This window comes from Papilio xuthus, unplaced genomic scaffold (assembly GCF_000836235.2).
Source record: "Papilio xuthus unplaced genomic scaffold, Pxut_1.1 DF828142.1, whole genome shotgun sequence".
Classification (NCBI taxonomy): Eukaryota; Metazoa; Arthropoda; class Insecta; order Lepidoptera; family Papilionidae; genus Papilio; species Papilio xuthus.
The window spans coordinates 6,203,753-6,226,071 of NW_013530507.1; the positions used below are offsets into that span (position 1 = coordinate 6,203,753).

At 34.8% G+C, this 22,319-nt stretch overlaps 2 protein-coding genes across 2 annotated transcripts in view; one reads left to right on the plus strand and one right to left on the minus strand.

The window, feature by feature from the left end:
• Positions 1 to 5: 5 nt before the first annotated feature.
• On the plus strand, positions 6 to 5,480 carry LOC106114003 (uncharacterized; the record flags this gene model as incomplete). Its single annotated transcript, XM_013307062.1, has 10 exons — positions 6 to 34; positions 134 to 346; positions 619 to 802; positions 1,442 to 1,620; positions 2,397 to 2,504; positions 2,764 to 2,919; positions 3,237 to 3,414; positions 3,976 to 4,190; positions 4,665 to 4,830; positions 5,301 to 5,480. Coding segments are annotated over 10 exons (1,536 nt in total), but the record flags the coding sequence as incomplete, so codon positions are not given.
• An 887-nt stretch (positions 5,481 to 6,367) lies between these two features.
• The window catches only part of stl (ADAMTS metallopeptidase stall), a 31,394-nt gene continuing 15,442 nt past the window's right edge, over positions 6,368 to 22,319 (minus strand). The window contains exons 2-18 of the mRNA XM_013307734.1: positions 13,838 to 13,910; positions 13,079 to 13,341; positions 12,019 to 12,742; positions 11,548 to 11,653; positions 11,100 to 11,234; positions 10,912 to 11,018; positions 10,682 to 10,824; positions 10,262 to 10,434; positions 9,977 to 10,043; positions 9,674 to 9,788; positions 9,344 to 9,474; positions 9,008 to 9,114; positions 8,624 to 8,789; positions 8,241 to 8,352; positions 7,811 to 7,959; positions 7,155 to 7,326; positions 6,368 to 6,690 (exon numbers count right to left, since the gene is read on the minus strand). Of these exons, the coding sequence (XP_013163188.1) occupies positions 6,560 to 6,690; positions 7,155 to 7,326; positions 7,811 to 7,959; positions 8,241 to 8,352; positions 8,624 to 8,789; positions 9,008 to 9,114; positions 9,344 to 9,474; positions 9,674 to 9,788; positions 9,977 to 10,043; positions 10,262 to 10,434; positions 10,682 to 10,824; positions 10,912 to 11,018; positions 11,100 to 11,234; positions 11,548 to 11,653; positions 12,019 to 12,742; positions 13,079 to 13,341; positions 13,838 to 13,910 (2,874 nt within the window). The 3' untranslated portion in view covers positions 6,368 to 6,559. The remainder of the gene's footprint in view (positions 6,691 to 7,154; positions 7,327 to 7,810; positions 7,960 to 8,240; positions 8,353 to 8,623; positions 8,790 to 9,007; positions 9,115 to 9,343; positions 9,475 to 9,673; positions 9,789 to 9,976; positions 10,044 to 10,261; positions 10,435 to 10,681; positions 10,825 to 10,911; positions 11,019 to 11,099; positions 11,235 to 11,547; positions 11,654 to 12,018; positions 12,743 to 13,078; positions 13,342 to 13,837; positions 13,911 to 22,319) is intronic.

Here is a 22,319-nt window from a genome sequence, read left to right on the forward strand (position 1 = left end):
ACAATAATGCATTGACCGCTCGTGAAGAATATAGGTTAGTCTAATTTTTTACTTTATATTTAAACAAAAATTAAAAAAAATAATTCGCGCATAAACAATGTAATAATTACATTTATGTGAATTTTGTTAATAGATATAAGGAACTAGAGAAAAAGAAATGTTTACTGCCTTTAGATGAGTTAGACACTGCAATTGCTTCTCTTCAAGATGAATTCGAAGGGTTGTGTCTACCGGGAGACCAGGATGCATTGGAAGATATGAAATTAGACATAAGTATGCACAATGATAAACTAGACATGTTGATGAGACATGAGGAAATAGTGAATGATTTAGTTAAACAGAACCAGTAAGTATATTTTCATTTACTATTTTTAATAATGTAATAAAACAGAATATACTCTTTGTGTTATTTTAAAATGAATAGCCATCTCTTAGGTTGGAAAGGCTCTTCTAGTCTTTTTGAGTTTGGAATGGCAGTTTCAAACTACTCAACAAAATATCTATTCGAACTATTGTTTGCTGCAACTATTGCTTTACCCCATTGTCCGCTACTCTGTCCTCATATGAAACTAGTTAAAAAATTATCATATATAGCAATAATATATATAAAAATTCCAGTTCAATCAAAGATGAATTAGATATAGAGCTAACAAAATTAAGTGCTAAACAACATCAGTATGAAGATGATGAAAAAAACTTGGGTGAACAATGCATTGCTCTTGCCGAGGAAGTGGATAATATTGTTGATGATGTGTGTAATGTTATAGCTAAGAATTTGAAAATGGCCAGTACTAATGATGAGGTAATTTTCTTATTTAACTAGCTATCGCACACAACTCCATCTGCGCAAAAAAAACATAATTAGTAGACTGTGTGTTCTTCCAGGCTATGATCTATATGTATGCCAAATTTCATTAATATCCCTTCAGCGGTTTTGGAGATACCTTTAAACAAACATCCATCCATCCATCCATGCTCTCTAAACACTCATATATATAATATTAGTAAGAAGTAAGATATAATACATAAAAATTTTAATATACCAGTATCTATTTGTTAAGAGTGTCGGTGGCTCAGGGGTTATGCACTTGACTTGTAATCTGCTTGTCCTGGGTTCCAATCCTGCTATATACAAAAATGGTTTACATACGTACATTTATTAGGAAAACATAGTATTAGCAATAATTTGGTTAACATAATATATAGCTAGTTTTTGCTAAAAAATACTATAAATATCAGACTGCTATACAACAAACAATTTATTTTATCGAAGTTTAATATGGCCTAGTTACCCTTAACTTAGGATAAGCTCTGAGACCCTCAGTCAGGGTTATTGTGTCACATTTTGTGACTCACTAGCTGATGATGATGATAATGATGTCAAAGACATTGTTTATAATAACTTGTGTGGATAAATAAATTTCTAAGTTTTTTTTTTCAGGAAATATCTAGCAAGTTCTTTGCTTTTGGACCATTTGATGCATACAAGCAGTCCCAATCATTGTATATGTCACATTTTGATCTCTTCGTCTCTAAACGACTGACCAACAATCATCCTGACAGAACTTCTGACCAGGATTTACAAAGAATATTAAATGAAGCTGCTAATATGGAAGAAAGGTTAGTACATTTAGTATTGTAGTATGTTTGGATGGATGGATGTTTGTTAGAAGGTATATCCAAAATGGCTGCATTGATCTTGGTGTAATTTGGCATGGATGTAGAATATAGTCTGGACCACATAGGCTTTTAAACTAATTTGTTTGAATCCTGCACGGACGGAGTCGCGGAATTTAGGATATAAATATTTACTGTGTTTAAAATATACTAATAATTTTAGACACATATTTATAAAGATTAACAACAGTGGTAGAGCCCGCTTTAACATCTTCGCACGTATTGGCCCGGCTCGCCTGGTGAAATACCACGACCACACAGAAGACAGGCGTCAAGTGGAAGCTATTCCGCGTGCAGTCTGATGAGTGTACGTCCCTGACGCCTAATTTAGTCCTCTTTCCTTTCCTACCTTTTTTGTCTAATAAGGAAAGGATGGAAAGTGGAAGTGGCCATCCGGTTGAGAGGATGCATGGAAAGGGAAAAAGTTTTCTTTCTGTGCATCCTCTCCTCCGTCGATTAAAGGTAGGCAACGCATATCCAATTGCGTATGTCTATGGGCAACGGTCACCTCGCTATTTCAGCGATTTCAGGTGGCCGCTCGCTCGTTTGCCACCTTATGATATAAAAAGAAAGATTAGTTTAAATATTATTGATAAATGTTGTTTCTATGAAAAAAACACATACAGAATAATTAAATTATATGAATGTTTTATGGAATTTGTGCTAAAAATGATTGTGATTAAGGAAAAAATGTAAAATACGACTCGTTTGAATTTCAGACTATCAGATGCTTTATGTGCATACATTTCGAGTAAAGCTGAGTTGTGCGGGGAACAAGCCAAGCTTGCATTAGTTAATAATTACACTTTGCATCCTAATAGAGTATCGTAAGTATACAAAATAATTTATCAACTGTTTAACCAACTTGTATATATATTTACTAGCTCAATATGTTTTGGAGAAACCAAAAACTAAAAAAAAAACAATATTGTTCCCATTGTTTTGTTAACCTTTTGACGGCCGGTGATTTGAAAATCGACAAACACATTGGTAAATGGAATTCGAACCCAGGACTTGCAGACTACAAGTCAAGTGCTTAACCGCTGAGCCACCAATGCTCTATTTGGATTTTTTTTAATATTTTAGTGGCTGTCTACTAGAAGTGCAAAGTGCGTTAGAAATCTTGCAGCAAGAGGAGAATATCTTGGATCAACAGTTGCAGGAGGCAATACTAAAGTTTGTGTCATCTCGGACCAACCTTGCTGTAGAGACTGCCGCAAGGAGTGCACTTAGTATTAGAAAGTAAGTCATTTTACTTTGTGTATTTAACTTACTTACTTACTAAACAATGTTTATTGAAAAAACCGAACCCTTATAGGAGCTATTTGTATGTCACTCTGTCTGTCAAGACCCTTTTTCTCAGGAAGAGTTAGTTTGTCGGAGAGGGAAATTCCTCTTAACTAGGCAACGCAAATGTTGATAGATATCCGCATTTATCAGACGAGTCCCAGTCACTTCGCTATTTTGGCGAATTTACAAGCCCTCTTGCTCTTGTTTTTATTTCTCATAACACCGAGGAATTCTAGTGACTTACAAACGTTACTCTGTTATATTTCCAGACAAGTGCTTAGTGATTTAGAATTTCTACTGGAGAGCAGTCAGCAGGCGCTGTGTGTAGACAAGCTGGTGTACAGTGCGCTGCGAGCTGAGCTCTGCTCCGTGGAGGAACTGTTGCACTTCGCCTCACATATGAGGACGTACCTGGTCAATGATTCTGAAGCTATTTCTAGTAGAATTGTAAGTATATTATTTACTAGCTAGAGTTAAAATTAACGTAATTTAATAGCATATGTTTCTTTCGGGATGTGTACTACATCTATGACAAATTTCAGTGAGATCCATGCAGTTGCATTAGAGATACTTTATAGCAAACATCCATCCATACAATCAAACATTCACATTTATAATATTATTATAGTAAAACAGATTATCAATAAATTGTATAATATTTTATGATATGTCTGTATGTCCTCCTCTATCCATTGGAGATATGCCTCTGCTAGCTTTAATTTTATTGCAGATGTCAATGGACAGCGGTCATTTCGCTCTTTTAGCGAAGCGTCAAATAACCGCAGTCCACAGACTGGGTTAATTGATATTTGATGGTCGAGATGAAATCCAGCATGCGGTAATTTCGCTCTTTTAACGAAGCATCTAATAACCGCTGTCCGTAGACGGGGTCAGTTGAATTTCACGGTCGCTCGTTGAGCATGTGTTCATTTCGCGTTTTTAGCGAAATACCGCTTGCTCGATTATCACCTATTACTATTAAAAATGTATGTATAAATACAATTCCAGGAATCAATGAACGAGATATGTAGTCAACAATTACTTAAGCAGCAGCGGTTACAAACAAACATGTTGCAACAGACTTTATGTACAATGTTATGTACAGATAACAATGATTATGTACAATTGCTGAGAGTACATAATGATCTACGACAAAGTATACAAGCTCTCACTGAACAAGTGGCTGAAGGATTTAAGAACAAGGAAATAGCTATCGCGGCATAGTAAGTTGTTTTATATTAATTGTTTTTTTAAAAACTGGTCACTCGCGACCCAGTCCGTGTGGAATTAAAAAAAAAAGCTTAAGTAGCCTGTGTGTTCTTCCAGACTATGTTCTATATGTATGCCAAATTTCATCAAGATCTGTTTAGCCGTTCCAGAGATACCTTCTAACAAACATCCATCACTTCAAACTTTCGCATTTATAATATTAGATTTTTAACGTTTTTGTGTTTGAATTCGAGGATAAATAGTGTCTGTTTAATTAGTCTGTGGTTACACCTTTATAAAGGTTTTTTATAATTTTTAATTTCTATTGAATTCATATACATTGTGTTGTCTGAAGTTTTAAGTCTATAAAAATTGCTTTATCTTTTCAAATTACAACTGAAACCTTTTACAAATCACCAAAGGCAAGTCCAATTTGGTATAAAAACATGTTAGTGAACGTGTAAAACCGATATATTGTATTTATCCAGTTCACCGTCAACGTTACCTATCCGCGAGTATTTACACGACGGCAGCAGTCGTCAGGTGCGCAGGCGCAGCGCAGCAGGCGCGCAGCTGCTGCATCACCTCACGGACCTGATGGCAGCTGTTGATGACAAGGTGTTGGCAGCTAGCGGGAGATTCGCTGCCGTCAAGGTAAAGTGGCTTAAAACAATGCACTGTGCAATCCAGTGTGTTGACACATTTCCAGTTGCATTCCAGTGGTCTAATCACTGGACTGAAATCATGTGAATCTAGTAAATTTACTATGGAATATGATTTCTGTGATTTTTTTTTGTAAAAGTTGCCTTTTGTAAGCGTTAAAATCGTAGATAGATTCAAGATAATAAGACATATTTAATCTCCTTACTATTTTTTTTAAAATATTAGTAGATTTTTTGGTAAATTGACTAATATTTCTTTTACCATTCCAACTAAGCTCTAGGCTTGTGCTAGGATATAGTTCACGGCAATAGTCTAATGACGGGATTCGAACCCCCGACCTAACTATTTCTAACAATCCTAAAAGTTACATTGGCAGTGGTAATTTTCATTAAATAAGTCTATTTGTTACTTTTATATATTACTGAAAAGAGTTTAATTTCAGTATTGTTTATGATTTTCAGAAAGAGGACAAGTACAGTTTGCGCAAGTTCTGGCAGTGGTTCCTGGTGGACCAGGCGCGCCTGCTGGCCACGCTCAGAGCTGCTCAGCCACGTGGACACTTGCCCTGATATATCTTACTAATATTATAAATGAGAATGTTTGGATGGATGGATGTTTCTTAGAAAGTGTCTCCGGAACAGCTGCATGGATCTCGCTGAAATTTGGCATATATGTAGAAAATAGTCTATAAAAACACTTAGGCTACTTACTTCGTTTATTTAATTCCACGCGGACGGACTCGCGGGTGATAGCTAGTCTAATATATTTACTTACTAATAATACTAGCTGTTGCCCGCGACTGCTTCCAAGTTGAATTAAAAAACAATATTTAGTAGACTATGTGTTCTTCCAGACTATGTTCATTTCAGAGAGATTCATGCAGTCATTCTGGAGATACTATCTAATAAACCATCCAACTATAGGTCCTAACTTTTGCATTTATAATCTTACTAATATTATAAATGCGAATGTTTATATGAAATGGATGAATGGATAGTTTTGTCAGGTATATCCGGAACAGCTAAACATATCTATCTGAAATTTGCAACAGATGCAGAACATAGTCTGGAAGAAAAGCATAATTATAATTATGGAGATGTAAATAAAACAATAAATAATATAAAAAACATGTATTTCTTAACAATATATTGTAAATTACAAAATAAATAGGTACTAAATATGATCACAATGTTTGCAGTCAGCACCGAGCGTCCACAATACACACATTAATAAAATAAATATCATAAAGCTTAAAAAAATCATAGTTTCCTAGTCTTTTGAACAACATATCTATTCAATATTATAATTTCTTTAACGGAACAAATAATTCGTCTAATATTTTGGTCTATAATTCGTTATATTAAAAACGTAATTTGTCCAATTTAAAGACTTACATCACATCGTAGCATTGGAAGTGTTAAAACTCAATGATTATATTTTTCATAAGCATATATAAAAACGGCTTAGCACTCACGTATATACGTCTGGTGGCGCTGAGCGCTCAGTGAGCTGAGGGCCGCGTCCGCGAAATAATACCAGTACTCATCCTGATGAAGGGCCCCCGATGTGCTCGAAACTAGTCGGTTCCGCCACCGGACGAATATACGTCAGTGTTTAGTCGTTTTTATATCAGTTTATTATAATGGTTCACGAAAGTTTGAATAATTTAATATATTTTTCATCTCTACTAATACCATTTTTGCGAGTCGTTGTAGCTTAATCACTCCCACGTAGGTCGCGGCACTTTCCTGATGAGTGTGTCTTCAGGCGCGATGTGAATAGGATTGTTGAAATCCAATTCTATATTGTCCGGTATCGTGTCGTAGTAAATCACGTGTTGATCTGTTTTACCTGAAAATACAGATTAAATTAGGCTCTATTTTACTTAATATTATAAATACGAATGTATGGATGGATGTTGTTTGAAGGTACGGCTCAACAGATGTCGAGTAAATTTGACATAGATGTATAACAGTCTGGAATAACATATAGGCTACTCAATAAGTTTAAATCAGGCAGACGGTGTCGCCGGCGACAGCTAGTATGTTGAATATTAATGTCTGTTTATTGTAATTGTGTAAAAAATGAAACTTTAAAAATAAACAGTCATCGTATTTAAGTGTTAAGACAATTTACACTTTTTAAAACTAAAGTCAAACAGCAATTTTAAGGTGAGTCTATGAAAAAAGTCTCCTTTTCGAAGTCAGCTAAATATTTACCACGAACTGACATTAAAAATGAATGAAATACAAACACAAATGCCTTCATAATGCTAAGATATTTAATAAAAATCAAATTAAAAAATAACAAGTTACCTGTAAAATTCAATGAAGCTATAATATCTTGTAGATGTAACTGATCCAGGTTAGCTTTGACAGTCAGTCTGTTGCGATGCAGCGCACGTCTATGCCGGGAAGTCTGTCCTCGAGGCAGCAGTGGTAATGTGAACACTGACTCCGATAGTGGTGTGTCGTCAGCACCGAACTCCTGTAGTTACCATAACGTGATACGTATTATATGGTAACTATCTCAAATGTGATTGCAATAGTTACTAATGATAACTATATAATACGTTGATTATAGTTACCATATACCCCGTTGTAAGAGCGACGGTGGCTCAGAGGTTAAACATTTGACTTGTAATCTGCAGCTCCTGGGTTGAAATCCCGCCTTGTACCAATGTGATTTTTGATTTACAGATTATGTAGATATATTCTATGTTCTTACAGTGAAGAAAAACATCGTGATGTTCCACATATCTGAGAAGAAACTCAAAGATATGTGTGAAGTCAACCCTCATTGGGAAAGCATTGACTATGTCCTAGTCACTCCTGACTTAGGGTAGGCTCTGAGCCCCTCAGTGGGAAAGTATAGTGAGCTGATAATGATGAGTAACTACTGTTCTTTTGTTACCGTTGCGGTTAAATTATCTATTATGTACTATTATAAAAGAAAGTCAGTAACAATTTACCAGGCATTTCCCGCTGACGCAGTAGGATGAGTTACGTTTCCCGCAGGATGTGCCGAGTGGGAACCAGCCCTCCTGACCGTTCACCAGGTAAAACCGGTGTGCTACCCGCTCATCCTGGCACGCCACGCGACATGGACGGTCAGGATCCTCTGCCAAATAAAAAAAAATAATTTCGACTGTTTCTACGGTCTTTCCCAATGGGAAGGGATTAGGATTAGATTAGGGAAATATTCTCTTCGTGTCCCCGTCCTCCGTCGATTAAAGGCAGGCGTTGCCTATTATCTGCAATTGCGGATGTCTGAGCAACGTTCGCTTCGCTATTTCAGCAAATCCAGTCGATCGCTTGCTGATCGTGCAATCGGTTTAAAAATAATGTCTTGTGCTCATATAAATTGGTAATGACAGATTTTATTTACTAAGTATTTGTTACCTAATACAGGTGATATCTGCATGCCCAACCCTGACAGTCTTCTCACTCTCTCCTTGTACTTAGAACACACCATGGTCGCGTACTGGTAAGGTGACTTTCTTTGCAAACAACCCTGAAAAAAGTATCGTTCCTTGTATATCAAAATATTACTTCTATTGTATGGCGAAATAAAAATCTTTTTTATATTTTTCCGATATAATATTTTTTATGTCGTCATGGAGAGTAAAGAATAATATGATGCATATGGAAAATGTTTATTTGATGACCATGGATAATGAGGGCCAAGAGAGCGAAAGAAATGTTTACAATTTAAATAACGTCTGGAATTGTTACGTCATACTTATTATTTAACTGTGACTAATTTTTCCACCGAAAGTACTGACTAGTTCTGGTCGTGCAGCATCAGGTCTGCACAGCTGTATGGTGGTGTGTCGCTGCGAGCTGACGAGTCTCACGCCGCTGCCCGGACTCACGCAGTGGTAGTGACAGCCGCTCGCAGCGCGCCACTGAGACCCCACTGCCCGCCGCCATGTACCTGATGTCTTCGTCCTAGTACACATTGCGTCAAATTATGGTCCTTCCTGATCCACTATTAAGAAGAATCCTGCGGCTTTTGTAACGAGGATAATAATATAATAATGGTGGAGATGATGACTTGCTTGTTTAGCCATGTTTCTTCAAAAACAATTCGCACCAACAGAGTACAGAAGGCAATCATAATCTGGTTGTAAATCTGTCCCAATATCCCTGGTCTATGTAACACTTACGAGGAGACGGTGTGCGGAGTAGCAGTTTGTAGTTGCAGCGCTTCCCACTCACAGTCGCCTGGTTTTAGCGAGAACTCGTTGTCGTTGCTCGAATCGCATGTGAATTTCTGATGAAAACACATAAATTAAGATCATCTCAGAATGTCATGGAATGTTTATTCGATCGAAAATATTTATGCATCGTAAGTGGTCTATATCAGTCACTGGGCCGGCATGGTTGACTGTGTCCTAGTATAACTTTGTAATGCTGGGGGACTCTATGAGGTCATGATGTAGTGTAGAGTGGTCTTTACATGTATAGTAGATCTGATAACCGGCACTATCTCTTGGTTATACCTGACAGAGTCCAGAGATGCAGAACATGGGCTGAGCGCGAGAACAAGCGGTGCCATCAGGCAGACTCCAGCCGCGTGACTTGTAACCGCCGCCGCGAGTGTCGCACCAAACTGCGCATGCGCTGCTTACGTCTAGACAACATGCAACATTTAATAATGTCGACTCGTCCGACGAGTTCAATTTCATACGAAATTACTTTTAAAAGTTTTTTTGAAGCTGGAACCTCCAAAAGACCAGAGTCTTTTCTTGGCAAATAAGCTTGAGTTCAGTTTTGTAGTGGTTACAACGTTTTTAAAGGAATATGGACTTTGCATTGATGGTGATAAGTACCCTCTGAGTCGATCCTCTGCAGTCCAGTTCCAATGAGATCAGGGTCGACATCCCGCGCGCGCAGGCAGATCTGATCTGCGAACTCACGCACCGTCATACGCGGCACTTTGTTGCACTGCAACAATGTTGTGTTTTGTGTAAAGATGGGAACAAAAGAGGAATACGTGATAAATTTCAATATAATCGAAGGAACAGAGACTTGCAGACTTTTTGCCATTTTCTAAAAGGCATAGAAAAAAGGCCGATAATTTTATACACTTGTGATCTCTCATAATTTACGTTTTTATAGGATATCGGACTTACTTGTTGAGCATGACAGGATTGATACTTCTTATCGTGACCCGTGCAGTAGTTATTTCCGTTTTCATGCCTGAAATTAAAATATCCAAAACTTATGGTTTTGAAAACTCTAGAAGTGCTAAATTATTTACCACAATATAGACCTTTGCATTCGAAAGATGATCATGAAGGGTTTACTGGACTATAATTTTTTTTTTCCTCTAGAAAAAAGTTTTTATTATCCCTCGGCCACAAAGGCTCTTCATCTAATAAGACCATTGATCACGTAATTTAAATGACGTGACTCACCTAGGCCGGTTACACCTGCGTGTGGCAACAGCAACTCCGGCTGCAGCGGGAGCGTGCTTGTCATCCAGTAGACAGGCGGAGGCGCACTCCGACCAGTGCGACCAGCGGCCCCACGCGCCGCGACCAGTTCGCACAGTCCCCTCGCGCTCCACACATGCACCGCCGCGACAGTACTACATAAGGATACAAGTTTAGTTGGATGCGGCTGATTGGGCCAGAGAGACAGCTGCCAGCAAACAACGGTATATTTATCTCGCTTCTTCAATGATAATTGCACATTTGGCGATCAATCGTCAATCAGGAAAAGGAAAAGGGATTTGAAAAGGAGATGATACTTACGCTCACGTCTTCAACCTACTAGAGAATGTAAACGATGTTAGAAGCAGCTCAAGTGGTATTTAAATGTTCAAAGTTACTCACCATATCATCCCCACATCTGGTGCCTTCGAGTGCGGGATGTGAAGTCCAGGTGTACCGCTCGCGCTGGCAGTGCAGGTCCCGGCAGATGTCCTCCAGGTTTTGAGCTGCGGAGTGACGACTCCCGCTGCCGTACTTGAGCATACCTGACAAGATACGTGCTTTGATTAATCGCTGTTTTTCAAAGAGAATGATTGCATAAAATAGCCGACATCATAGTTAATACTACTAACATTGTTGATCAGCGTCGAATCTCTCTCCTGGTAGGATCCCTTCAGCACTGTGATCCAACTGGCCGGCAGAGTTTCCATGGTCAAGTAGACAACGAGATTGTACTGTACTGTACCAAAAAAACAATTACTTTAATATTTTATCATGAAAATGCGTAATTGAAAAGCATATATTCGACGAAGTTATTTACTCTAGAAATTTCTGTAGATAATTTCTGCTGCATTGTGACCAGGTGATCTTGCCGCTGCCGAGAGTCGGGCTCATGATGTAAGCACTAGGGTCGCAGCCGTTGTCAGCTAGAGGGCCGTCGTGACGCATTCCTAAACTGATAACGAAGCAAATAAGTGCATTTCTAACACAAAAAATAATGTAGAGTAACAATTTTTTTATATCCATACGAGGAACTTAAACATCAATCATACTAATATTATAAATGCGAATGTTTAGATGGATGGATGGAGGTTTGCTAAAAGGTATCTCCAGAACGGCTCTACAGATCTTGACGAAATATGGCATAGATATCGAACATAGTTTGGAAGAACAGATAGGCTACTTATTAAGTTTTTTTAATCCTGCGCGGGCTAAGTCACAGGCAAAGTCTAGTGAACAATAAACACCACTTAAGAATCAAAACTCACTTGTGTCCTATTTCGTGAGCTACAACATAAACACTTTCGAAGTGCCTGCCTTCATTTACTGTACAACTGCTGGTGACTGTACACATACCAGCAACTGGGGCTAATCCTGAAAAATACGGGAACTGTAAAAGTCGACTATACATATTCCAGGAGGATGTGTATGGTACTAATGTGTTCTTCCTTTTACATATGTACATTTATTTGAATTTCTTATGGTAAAGGAAAACATAGTGATGCTACATATATCTGCGAAGTAATTCAAAGATATGTCTAAAGTCAACCTGTGTTGAGCCAGCATTGACTATGGCCTAGTAGTCACTGCCTTAGGGTTGGCTCCGAGCCCGTCAGTGGGACGTATTGTGAGCTGATGATGATGTTTATATGGTCGATATTATCTCTAGCAATATGCTTAGATCCAAAATTTGCTATTACTTCGCAGTTCTCATATTACCTAAATAACGAATATCTTACCTACAACTTGACTGCTGACTTTTCCATTCTTATTGACCACGTACAAATCCAAACCAGTCAAAATTAAAGCATGATCCCAATGCAACGGGTCATTATCACCTGGTGGATTCTCCAGTCTCTGCCATGTACAGAAATTACTTAAAAACCTATCGATATCATGTGGTCTCTTCAAATTGACAGGATCTTCATGTAAGATTTCTAATCTTTTCAATATAAAATTAACTGTTCTACCCAATGATGGGTCGTGGTAAATTAATTGTACAGCATTTATCATAGCTAAGACGAATCTTACTAATTCCCTTTCTGTGTCTTTAGGAAAATTGACTGTCATATGTTTGTATAAATCTCTATCCACGAACACAGCTGTTTCAACAAAAATAGGAGGTATTATAGCTCTCTTTTCTCTATTAGTTGGTTGTAAATTTTCTATAAATTTATTTATAGTTTTATTTCTATTACCTAAATTAATTTTGAATTGTTCAAGTGTTACTTTCTTATTATTAACTTCTCTTTTTCTTCTATGCTTTGTCCATGTTTTTGCAGATTCAACTGTATTACTTATATTATCTCTTTCTATACATTTATTTATGTTACTATCGTTGTTTAAAGATCCATCTTCAATATGTCTTTTGACTATTACGTGTGGTTTCGTTTCTTCATTATGAAACCTTTCAGGCAATGGATGGATATAATAATAACTTCCATTTGCTTTAAATAAGCCTCTCTGAAAGTTTTTAAATTAAATTATTGTGACTAACTATATTTAAATCTATCTTTTGTTATGTGAATAAGGTGAATGTCCTTCTTAGTTAGTTAAAAACAACAATGTCCAATATTAACATAATCATAAGACATAAAAATATGAATAAATATTTAACAATAGAATCTAACGACTTACGGAAACATTTTAATAAATTTGATTTATAGACGTAATTAAATTTTAATTTATAAATTAAACTCAAAAAGGTAATTCGCCTTTTAAAAAGGATTTTATTCTGCATAGTCTTGAATAGACGATAATGGATATACGCGCAATATAACAACTAGAAGTGAAACTTACCAAATCACCACAAGCATATAACGCTGCAGTGTCACTTCTGTAATAACATAAATCTAATTCTTCATTATTATGTTGGTCCAAAACAGCTTCAGTACCATTCGTCCATCGTCTCATGAGTAGGAACTGTGGATCTAGGAAAGTGTTTCTAGGACTTAGCTTTAAATCTAAATGCCTCTTGAGCGAGTTCAGATCTGGATTGTCGTGATACAATGACCGTTTACGACGCTTTGGTTGTCGTAGATGCAATATCTCGAATTGTGCATCTGAAAGTTGAAGAAAATAGTTAGCGTTACCATTCGTCGTGACAAGATTGTTGTTTATTTTACTGGTATACTACGAATACAATTTTAAACTTGATTCCCGTAAAATGTCTTGTAATCAACAATATCGGATATTCTGAATCATCGGAAAGTAAAATGTAAAATGAATTCTAGACATCTATGGAGAACAGAGTTATGAAGGGTTATTTATACATAATCCGAAATCGTACGAACAACGTTTGTGTCGCTCTACGGGGCTAGGCATTCGCTTTGAAGCGATTTCGAACGAACTTCAAAAATATATGGAACTGACGGACGACAATCACGCGGCTTATCGAGAGTTATTGTCAGTTAATAGATTTTTTAAGTTCTTTATGAAATTGCTTCGGAGCAAATGCATTTTGTCTGAACCCACTGAATAATCGTACGAACAACGCGATTACCGATCGTTGGTCGTACGATTCCGGATTGTGTCTAAACACACCTGAAGTATACTTACTGTCATAATTAGCACCAATTAGAAACAGCCTCTCAGACTCTGTCAGATGATCCAGTAACTGTTTACTGTGTTCCTGAAACAAATTAAATATTTAATTAGCAAAGTCCACAGGTTTGAATTTATTCCGATTACCAAGGGACCTTTAGGACTATGATGGAATTATTATTGTAAAGTACAAAATTTATTTTTCGTCGATACTCTTAATATCTTCAACCGTGATATATATTACCTAAATATCTTCCTAGCTAGGTATTACGTTAGTGCATACGCTACGTACTATTTAAGGTCTGTGGCGTGATTGGACACACCTCTTGCCGTTCCATCAACCTTGAAATATTGACAAAGAATGTTGATAACTTAATAGAAAGTTATAAGTATTGTATTCCTTTCTTTATCGAATCTAATATATCTGTAAATTTAACGTATAAGACCTGCGAAGCTTTAACAAATAATATATTGAGAAAAAATTACTAATAAATTTCAAAGTTTAGATGAATGGATGTTAGAACATATCTCTGGAACAGCTCAACGGATCTTGATGAACACATAAGCTACTTTTTAATACCTATAAAGTTTTTTTTAATTCGGTGTGGACGGAATTGCGGGCAACAGCTAGTATTACATAATGCACTAAAATGAGGTAACACCTAACTTAAAGATTTCATAGCTATAAAATTAACTAGCCTTGTTAAATTGTTTTTTTATTAAAATATAAAAAATCTTCCGGGATTAAAATAACTACGTAAACTTTACCAGTATTCAAATATGATTGTATTAAAAGATATAATCATAAGGAAGCAACAAAATTCCATACGACATTGTAATTACAGAAGCAAAGGAGAATTCACCTCAAACAGCAGTTGTACTCAGTAGCTATTGTGATTAGTTTAGCTGAATAACCTCGACATAATTTGACAATGGATATTCACACGAAGGTAAGAATTTGATTGAAGCTGTTGGAAATTAACGATAAACGTTGTAATGCAGGAATTAAAATACAAAATGATAGATTATCCTAGATGTTTTAACACGTTAAATGCCAATGAGTTCATAAGAAAAGTTTTTATTGGCATGCAGCGTGTAATTTCAATGCTATTACAAAACAAAAACATTAATAAATGTCAAAATGTAGAGCCTTTAATTTCATCTATATATAAAAATCAATTGCTGTACGTTAGTCTCGCTAAAACTCGATAGCGGCCGAACGGATTTATCTTATCTTAATCTTGAAATGTTCGTGGACGTCTAGGGAAGGTTTAAAAGGTGAGAAAAATTTGCATAATTGCCGGGAACAAATTAAGTTTTTTTTTCATACCATTCGGACGGAGTTGCGGGTGTCAGCTAGTTAAAAATGTATATTGTTATACTGGTTTGTCCTGAAAACTACAACTAAAGCAATAATAACTAAGTCTGGAATCTGTTATGTTCATCAACAGCACACTATAAGTCCCCACTAAGAGGTTCAGAGTCTACGCTAAGTTAGTAGTGACTAGGCCATAGTCAAGCCCAGTGCAGGTTGGTTAACTTCATACAACATAGCATAGCAACATTAAATTTCTTCACAGATATGTACAGGTTGAATCAATGTACATAAAATGTACATATGTAAATCTAAAATAGAACTCTTTGGTACATGGTTGGACTTGAACACAGAACCTGCAGATTACAATTGCTTAACCACTGAGTCAACGCTCTGCTGTGTTAGGCTGCGTTAATCCAAATTAAATTAAATATCTAATACCATAAAATGTATATAGGTAATAAGTTGTTAGCTATATAAAGTTTGTAACTAACTACTTAAATTCTAAACTCTTGAACTGTTAGTCATTAACTAAGCTTGTATGTTCTGTCGAGTCAGTCTGTGCGTTTGTTTTCATTGCATTATAAAGCAGAAATAAAACTTTCTCTAAAATTTTCTCGACTTGATGATATATAAAACGATAGAACAGAAAGCGAAAGCAATAATTGTACACAGATTGCGAGTGCATTTAATAATTGGGAAAATATTACGACCATAGGAATTAAAAGTAAAACGTAAACATCGAAAATTCAGACAGGACGTTAAATTCTTATAGCTATAGCTTTAAAAGATATCAGACAGGACTTAATAGAAAAGCAATCAATATTTGTAAAAAATAAAGTATTCCAGTTTTTAATTTCTCTCTTACTAATTATAAATGCGTTTGGATGGATGTTTGTTAGAAGGTATCTCCAGAACCGCTAAACGGATCTCCCTGAAATTCGGCATAAATATAGAACATAGTCTGGAAAAACACATATGATACTAATTTAGGTTTTTTTTAATTTCGCGCGGACAAAGTCATGGCAGTCAGGCGACAACTAGTCCATGATAAATTCTGTACCGATAGTGCTAGTTTAATTTAAATGCTTGTATATTGAGGACAATATATGACATTTTGTTTTGAATATCTTAAAGTGACAGGATACAAGTGCGACGGAACAATGCATTGCCACCCCTGGTATTCACGATTGGTGCCAGTCACTTCGCTGGAATTACTGTATAGCTCGATTGAGGTTATACGAATTTCGTCAAAGGTCATAGAGCTTCCTTGTCACGATTAGTTATTTTGTTGTTGAATGCACGTTAAATTTATTTGAATCAATTATGACGACTCTACTAATGAATATACAAACATATAAAATTTTAATAGAAATTTTATGTTATTAATTTGAATTTAAAGCTTTTTTTTTATCAATTTAGTTTCAAGTCAGTGACTTAAAGTCATGTAATATACTGAATTTTTTTTCGTTGGCAGATGAAAGAGAATTCCTTTGTCTTTAAGTTTTTCACGTATTATTTTAAATTATATTATTTATAATTAAGTATAGAAGACTGATATTCGAAAATATTACTATAATATTATTAGATGAGTAAGTTTTAGATGATGCTGGCAATACAAGAAGCATGTGGCAACACCAGCAAGTTGAAATAATTTTGGAAGATATACTCTTTGCGCCAGGGTTTTACTCTTTGGCTCAAAAACGCCATGTTTTTTTTTAAGAATATTCGTTGTTAAAAAACAATAATATAGTTTTGATGACTCTATCTGAATAATATGGTATTGTTGCTTATTGGAGACGATTCATCTGTCTTTGTTTCATGGAATATTTTAAATTAATTAACGAATCGTAACGTATATCTTACATTAATGAACGTTTAAACCGAAGGATGTTTATGATGCTTAACGATTTTAAATTGTTTATCTAATTTGAGTTTTAATCGATTGTGTTAAGGTATAATTTTATACATTAACAATTTTTGATAGTAAAGACAATGGTGTTGAAACAACCGTTCAAATCTTTATCGAAATATGTTAGGATTTCCGGAACGCGAAAAATATGATGTTACATTGAAGTTAATAATTTTTTAATATGACACATGCTGCTTTGCATGCTTTTAACAGTGGTAGAGCTAGCTTTAACATCTTCGCACGAATTGGCCCGGCTCGCCCGGTGAAATACCATGACCACATAGAAGACAGACGTGAAGTGAAAGCAATTCGAGGCCTAATTTAGTCCTCTTTCCCTTCCCACCCTTTTTCTTATAAGGAAAGTATGGGAAGTGAAAGTGGACTTTCCGGATGAGAGGATGCATGGAAAGGGAAAACATTTTCTTTCTGTGCATCCTCTCCTCCGTCGATTGAAGGTGGGCGACGCATATGCAATTGCGTATGTCTATGGGCAGCGGTCGCTTTGCTCTTTCAGCGATTTCAGGTGGCCGCTCGCTCGTTTGCCACCTTATGACATAAAAAAAATGCTGTCTCCTTTGTGATTGTGAAGTGATTTGAATATGAAGTGTAGTAAACTTATAATTTAAGACCAAGTGTTTAAATCTTTAGCTTTTATACTGTTGATTATAATAGTATAAAATTAAATGTGGTCGGCTACAAAGGTAGAACACTGAAAAAAGTATGGATTGTGTGAAAGAGGATATGCGTAAGAAGGGTATTCAGATATGACGGATAGAGATGTATGAAGAAGTACATTTGTCGAACGTCTGTAGGCACAAGGGCAGGTTGATGTTGATTATAACTAGCTTTATATTATCTTTGTTAACAATAATGTCTACTCCATACATTCTGACACGCACATAAACATAATCCCGTGTTTAACGACCGTTAAATCTAGCTAACCATTAACCCTACAACATTATTTGCCGTATGCAACGATTTTGAGATAAACTTAAGATAAAGTTTTTTTATACAATTACAGGACAGGGTCAAAATACATCTACAAATGAGAATTGCGTGTTGGTAATAACATTTTTAATCGACAATTTAATGAAAAATTTAATGATTTGTTTGCGAGGCATTAAAAAACCCTGTAGCCTATGCGTTCTTCTTGATTGTTCTAAATCTGTGCTTAATTTCATCGAGATCTGTTCAGTCGTTATAGAGATAGATAATTATTAAGAAACATCCATCCATACAAACTCTTACATCTATATATATGAAAGAAAGTCGTGTTAGTTACACTATTTATAACTCAAGAACGGTTTTACTGATATGGTAGAAAATTGGTGAGGAGGTAGCTTAGAGCCAGGAGACGGACATAGGATACTATTTTTTTATTTTTAGTTTTTTTTATATATCCACGCCGACGGAGTCACGGGCGACAGCTAGTTTATAATATTAGTATCATTTGCATAACCTTGTAAAGTAAATTATGCTATAGATATGCTATTTGATTTTTTTGTAATTATTATTTTACAAGTGTTTCGATCCACAACAAGACATAACTACAAATTTTCTATATAGTAAATTAGTTCCGATATAATAAAACAAGTTAAGCCATTGCATAGCAATAATCGTAGTTAAAAATGTTATTGGCATAAACGTAAAAAACACAGATAAAAAATTGATCGAACAGATAAATTCTATCTTTGTCGTAAGTTCCCAATTTAAAAAATGTAGGTCAATTAACTTTAACTGCTTCATAACAAACGTATTTATCTAAACTTAACATCATACTTTCCAAGCTAAGCAAGAGTTATACAACAGTTATGAAATAAAGGGAAGTTTGTAATTGCTCTATTTGTTAACATTAATCGGCTTAGAAAATTGTTTTATATTTTAACATTTCTGATGAAATGACATGAAACATCTTTTGAATAAAAAAAGAATCATGTAAATCAGACAATTAGGAGCGGAGTTACGAGGTAACAAAAAAGAAAAAGACACATTCAGACGAATGGAGAACCTCTTTCTTTTTGAAGTCGCTTAAGAAAGGTAGCCAAAGACTTACTCTGGATACTTACTCTTTCCTCTTTCTTGTTTACCCTTATAATTGACTACCAATATTTAAAAAGCAGAATCTATTGTTTAAGGTTGTGAAATTAATTACAACCTTATTAGATTATTTCTTAGCTTATGTGACAATTAAATACACGAAATATTTATGTAATGTATTCAAGTCTTTCCAAATAGTTAATTATTCCATTGAATAAATTCAATAGTCAATACATCTAGTCTGTAATAAGTAGACCTGTTACCTGTGCCTAAAATACCTTAGCTAAATTATAGGTCTGCCTAGAACCGGCCGGGATTTAGAGCACGAAATTACAAAATGGATTGTAGCTTGATGTTAAGTTGTATTTGACAGCAATACTGTTGCTTTAAACCTATGAGATAAAATGTGGACTGCACCTTATATTAGTTCCAGTTTTATAGAATAAAATTAATTGATCTAGACATTCCTAATAACTTACTAGTATTATAAATGCAAATGTTTAGATGGATGGATGGATGGATGTTAGTTTGAAGGTATCTTCAGAACTGCTAACTGATCTCACTGAAATTTGGCACAGATGTAGAATACAGCCTGGAGAAACACATAGGTTATAATATATAGAGGAAGTCGGGATTTTTTTCATAAGAATGTGCACGATGTTCCGCTATATTGTAACGTTCACAGTTCAAAAGTTTAAAAAATATTGATAGTACTAGTGAAATAAACATTTATTTTAATTATCTATCTTCAAGATCAAGAAATAATATTTGCGCAATTTTTTTAAATCTATTTTCTTGTAGTGCCTTTGACAGTTTTACAGACAGCCTGTATTGTATTCTTTCACGTGTTAGCACAACTAACCTCGTTACATTTGGTAAAGAGGTTAGTTGTATGGAAAAGTACTAAAGATTGCTTTAAGTCTATATGTAGTTACTGGTATGTACTAACCACAAAATATTGTTTGATATATAAATATTTATTACTTTATATCTTAACTTGTTACGTTTTATTTTTCGCTACACATAAGGGCATGCCTATGTTGTCGAATTCCATTACCCCAGATTAAAAACAAAACTGTCTGTAACGTTATATTTGACACATAAATTATTAGTTGCCAGTTGCATTAGTACAAATGGAACTAAAAATGTATTTTAAAATTAAATATTGAATTTCTTAATTAAGAAGTAAAAATTGTTGAATTTGGTATCAAATTAAATTTATTGATATGTTTTCAGTGCGCAAAATTGTTTCTATGGCGCATTTTTTTTTAATTCCATTGGATCTGTAAATATAGGTTATGGTAGTGACAGTTTTAAAATATAATTATGTACTGCCGTTGTTATTTCCTTGCAGATAGAGTCGTCTTTTACGTAACCCGTAGTTTATAATTAAAACGTATTTAAATCATATTGTCATTTTCACTTTCTTTTAACAGACAAGAAAATATGTTAAATATAAATTTAACGGGTGATTCACTGATTCTCAAATTTTAATGAATTTTTAAAAGTCGTGAGCTTTAAATAAATTTTAATATTATAAAAAGGTTTGATTGTTCGTTTGTTTTCTTGCGTTGAATAGACTCCGAAACTACTGATTCCATTTTTAAAAATCTTTCACTTTTCGGAAGCTACACTATCCTTGGTAACATAAGCTAAATTTATAACTATATTATTTTTTCTAAATTCCGCGCAGACGATGTCGCGGGGTATTGCTAGTTTGAAATAAGGTTATATCAAGTTCCACAAATATCTTCATTATCGATATCACCTAATAAATTTTAGTAATAGTTGTTGTGGTGTAAAGAATTTGACAATAATGTTAACGGTCAAAATAAAACACGTGTTTTTGATGAAGTTATTTGATCGTAGAATTTTAAGCACTTTTGATATGGCTGGCACAATTTCAAACATTGTACAAATAAAGATATATAATAAAACTAGCTGTCACCTGCGACTCTGTCCACAATAAAAAAACTTTAATGAGTAGCCGATGTGTTCTTCCAGACTATGTTCTACATCTGTGCACAATCTCATCAAGATTCGTCGAGTCGTTCCGGAGATAACTTCAAACAAACATCCATCCAAACATTCACATTTATAATATTAGTAAGAAGTACATCTTAGGACTATATTTTATAGTGACATGCAGTTGAATAGTATTACAAATTGTTGGTTAGTTCAGTCTTGTACGCTTTTCTTTTGTTTTCATAAATTCTCATCAATATTTGTGATTGAATTTATTTATTGTTTTTTATGTCTATATAAAAAAATATGTTATGTTGTATGATTGACAGCTAACGTAGTTTATTTTAATATACAATATTAATCCATTAGTATAGGCCTGTTCATTCTGACATTAGTTCGTGATCATTGGTGAATGGCTTCTGATTTTAAAAATCATCGTTAAGTGGTCTTCAATACTTTGACAGTCCAGTGTCGTATTACTTAAATAGACGAGGATTTTTACCTTTTGTATAAAAAAAAACAAGTTTTATATAATAGAAGTAATGTTAAGAATCTTAAAGCTTGTCCAACAGTCAGGTGATTTGACCCCCAGCCCTTCATTAGTGTTATGCGGTGAAGTTTTTAACTACACATCCTTCCATACTTAAAAATTACGCGTATTTTTATACTAAGTTTACATATAGAATTTCGTTTAGAATAAATAAGTCTAAAGGCCAAATATCAAACACTTTCAGACTTCATTTAAATATTTAATTACCTTACTGGTCCATTTAATTTTTAACATAACAATACAAGTGACATTAATAATTAAAAAAAGAATGATCTTAATAAACTTGACCTGATTAAATCAATTGTAAAGCATCAAGAAAGGTAAGCTCTAGTTCACACGATAGTGACAAACTATTTCTTATCTTATTAATAGAGATATAAGAGTTACAATTGTTTATTTAGTATTCGAATACCGTGCAAACTTGATCTAGTACAAAATAAGAAAAATGTTAATTATAATTTTATAACACACGAGAATTTGTAGAAATATTTACGCTATAAATACATACACTAGATTCCAAAGTAAATTATCAAATTCATTTACAAACTAATAAACAAATTAACATATCGAGGTAAACTACATAAATTAAGCATATCCCATAAAATATTAAAAAATGCCCGGACTTACTACGCAGACATTTTTGCTACAAAATTTCTGACATCTCGTGGAATACTTAGTGATTTTATTCAGTCTTTATTATAATGCCTCGTGGTATTTT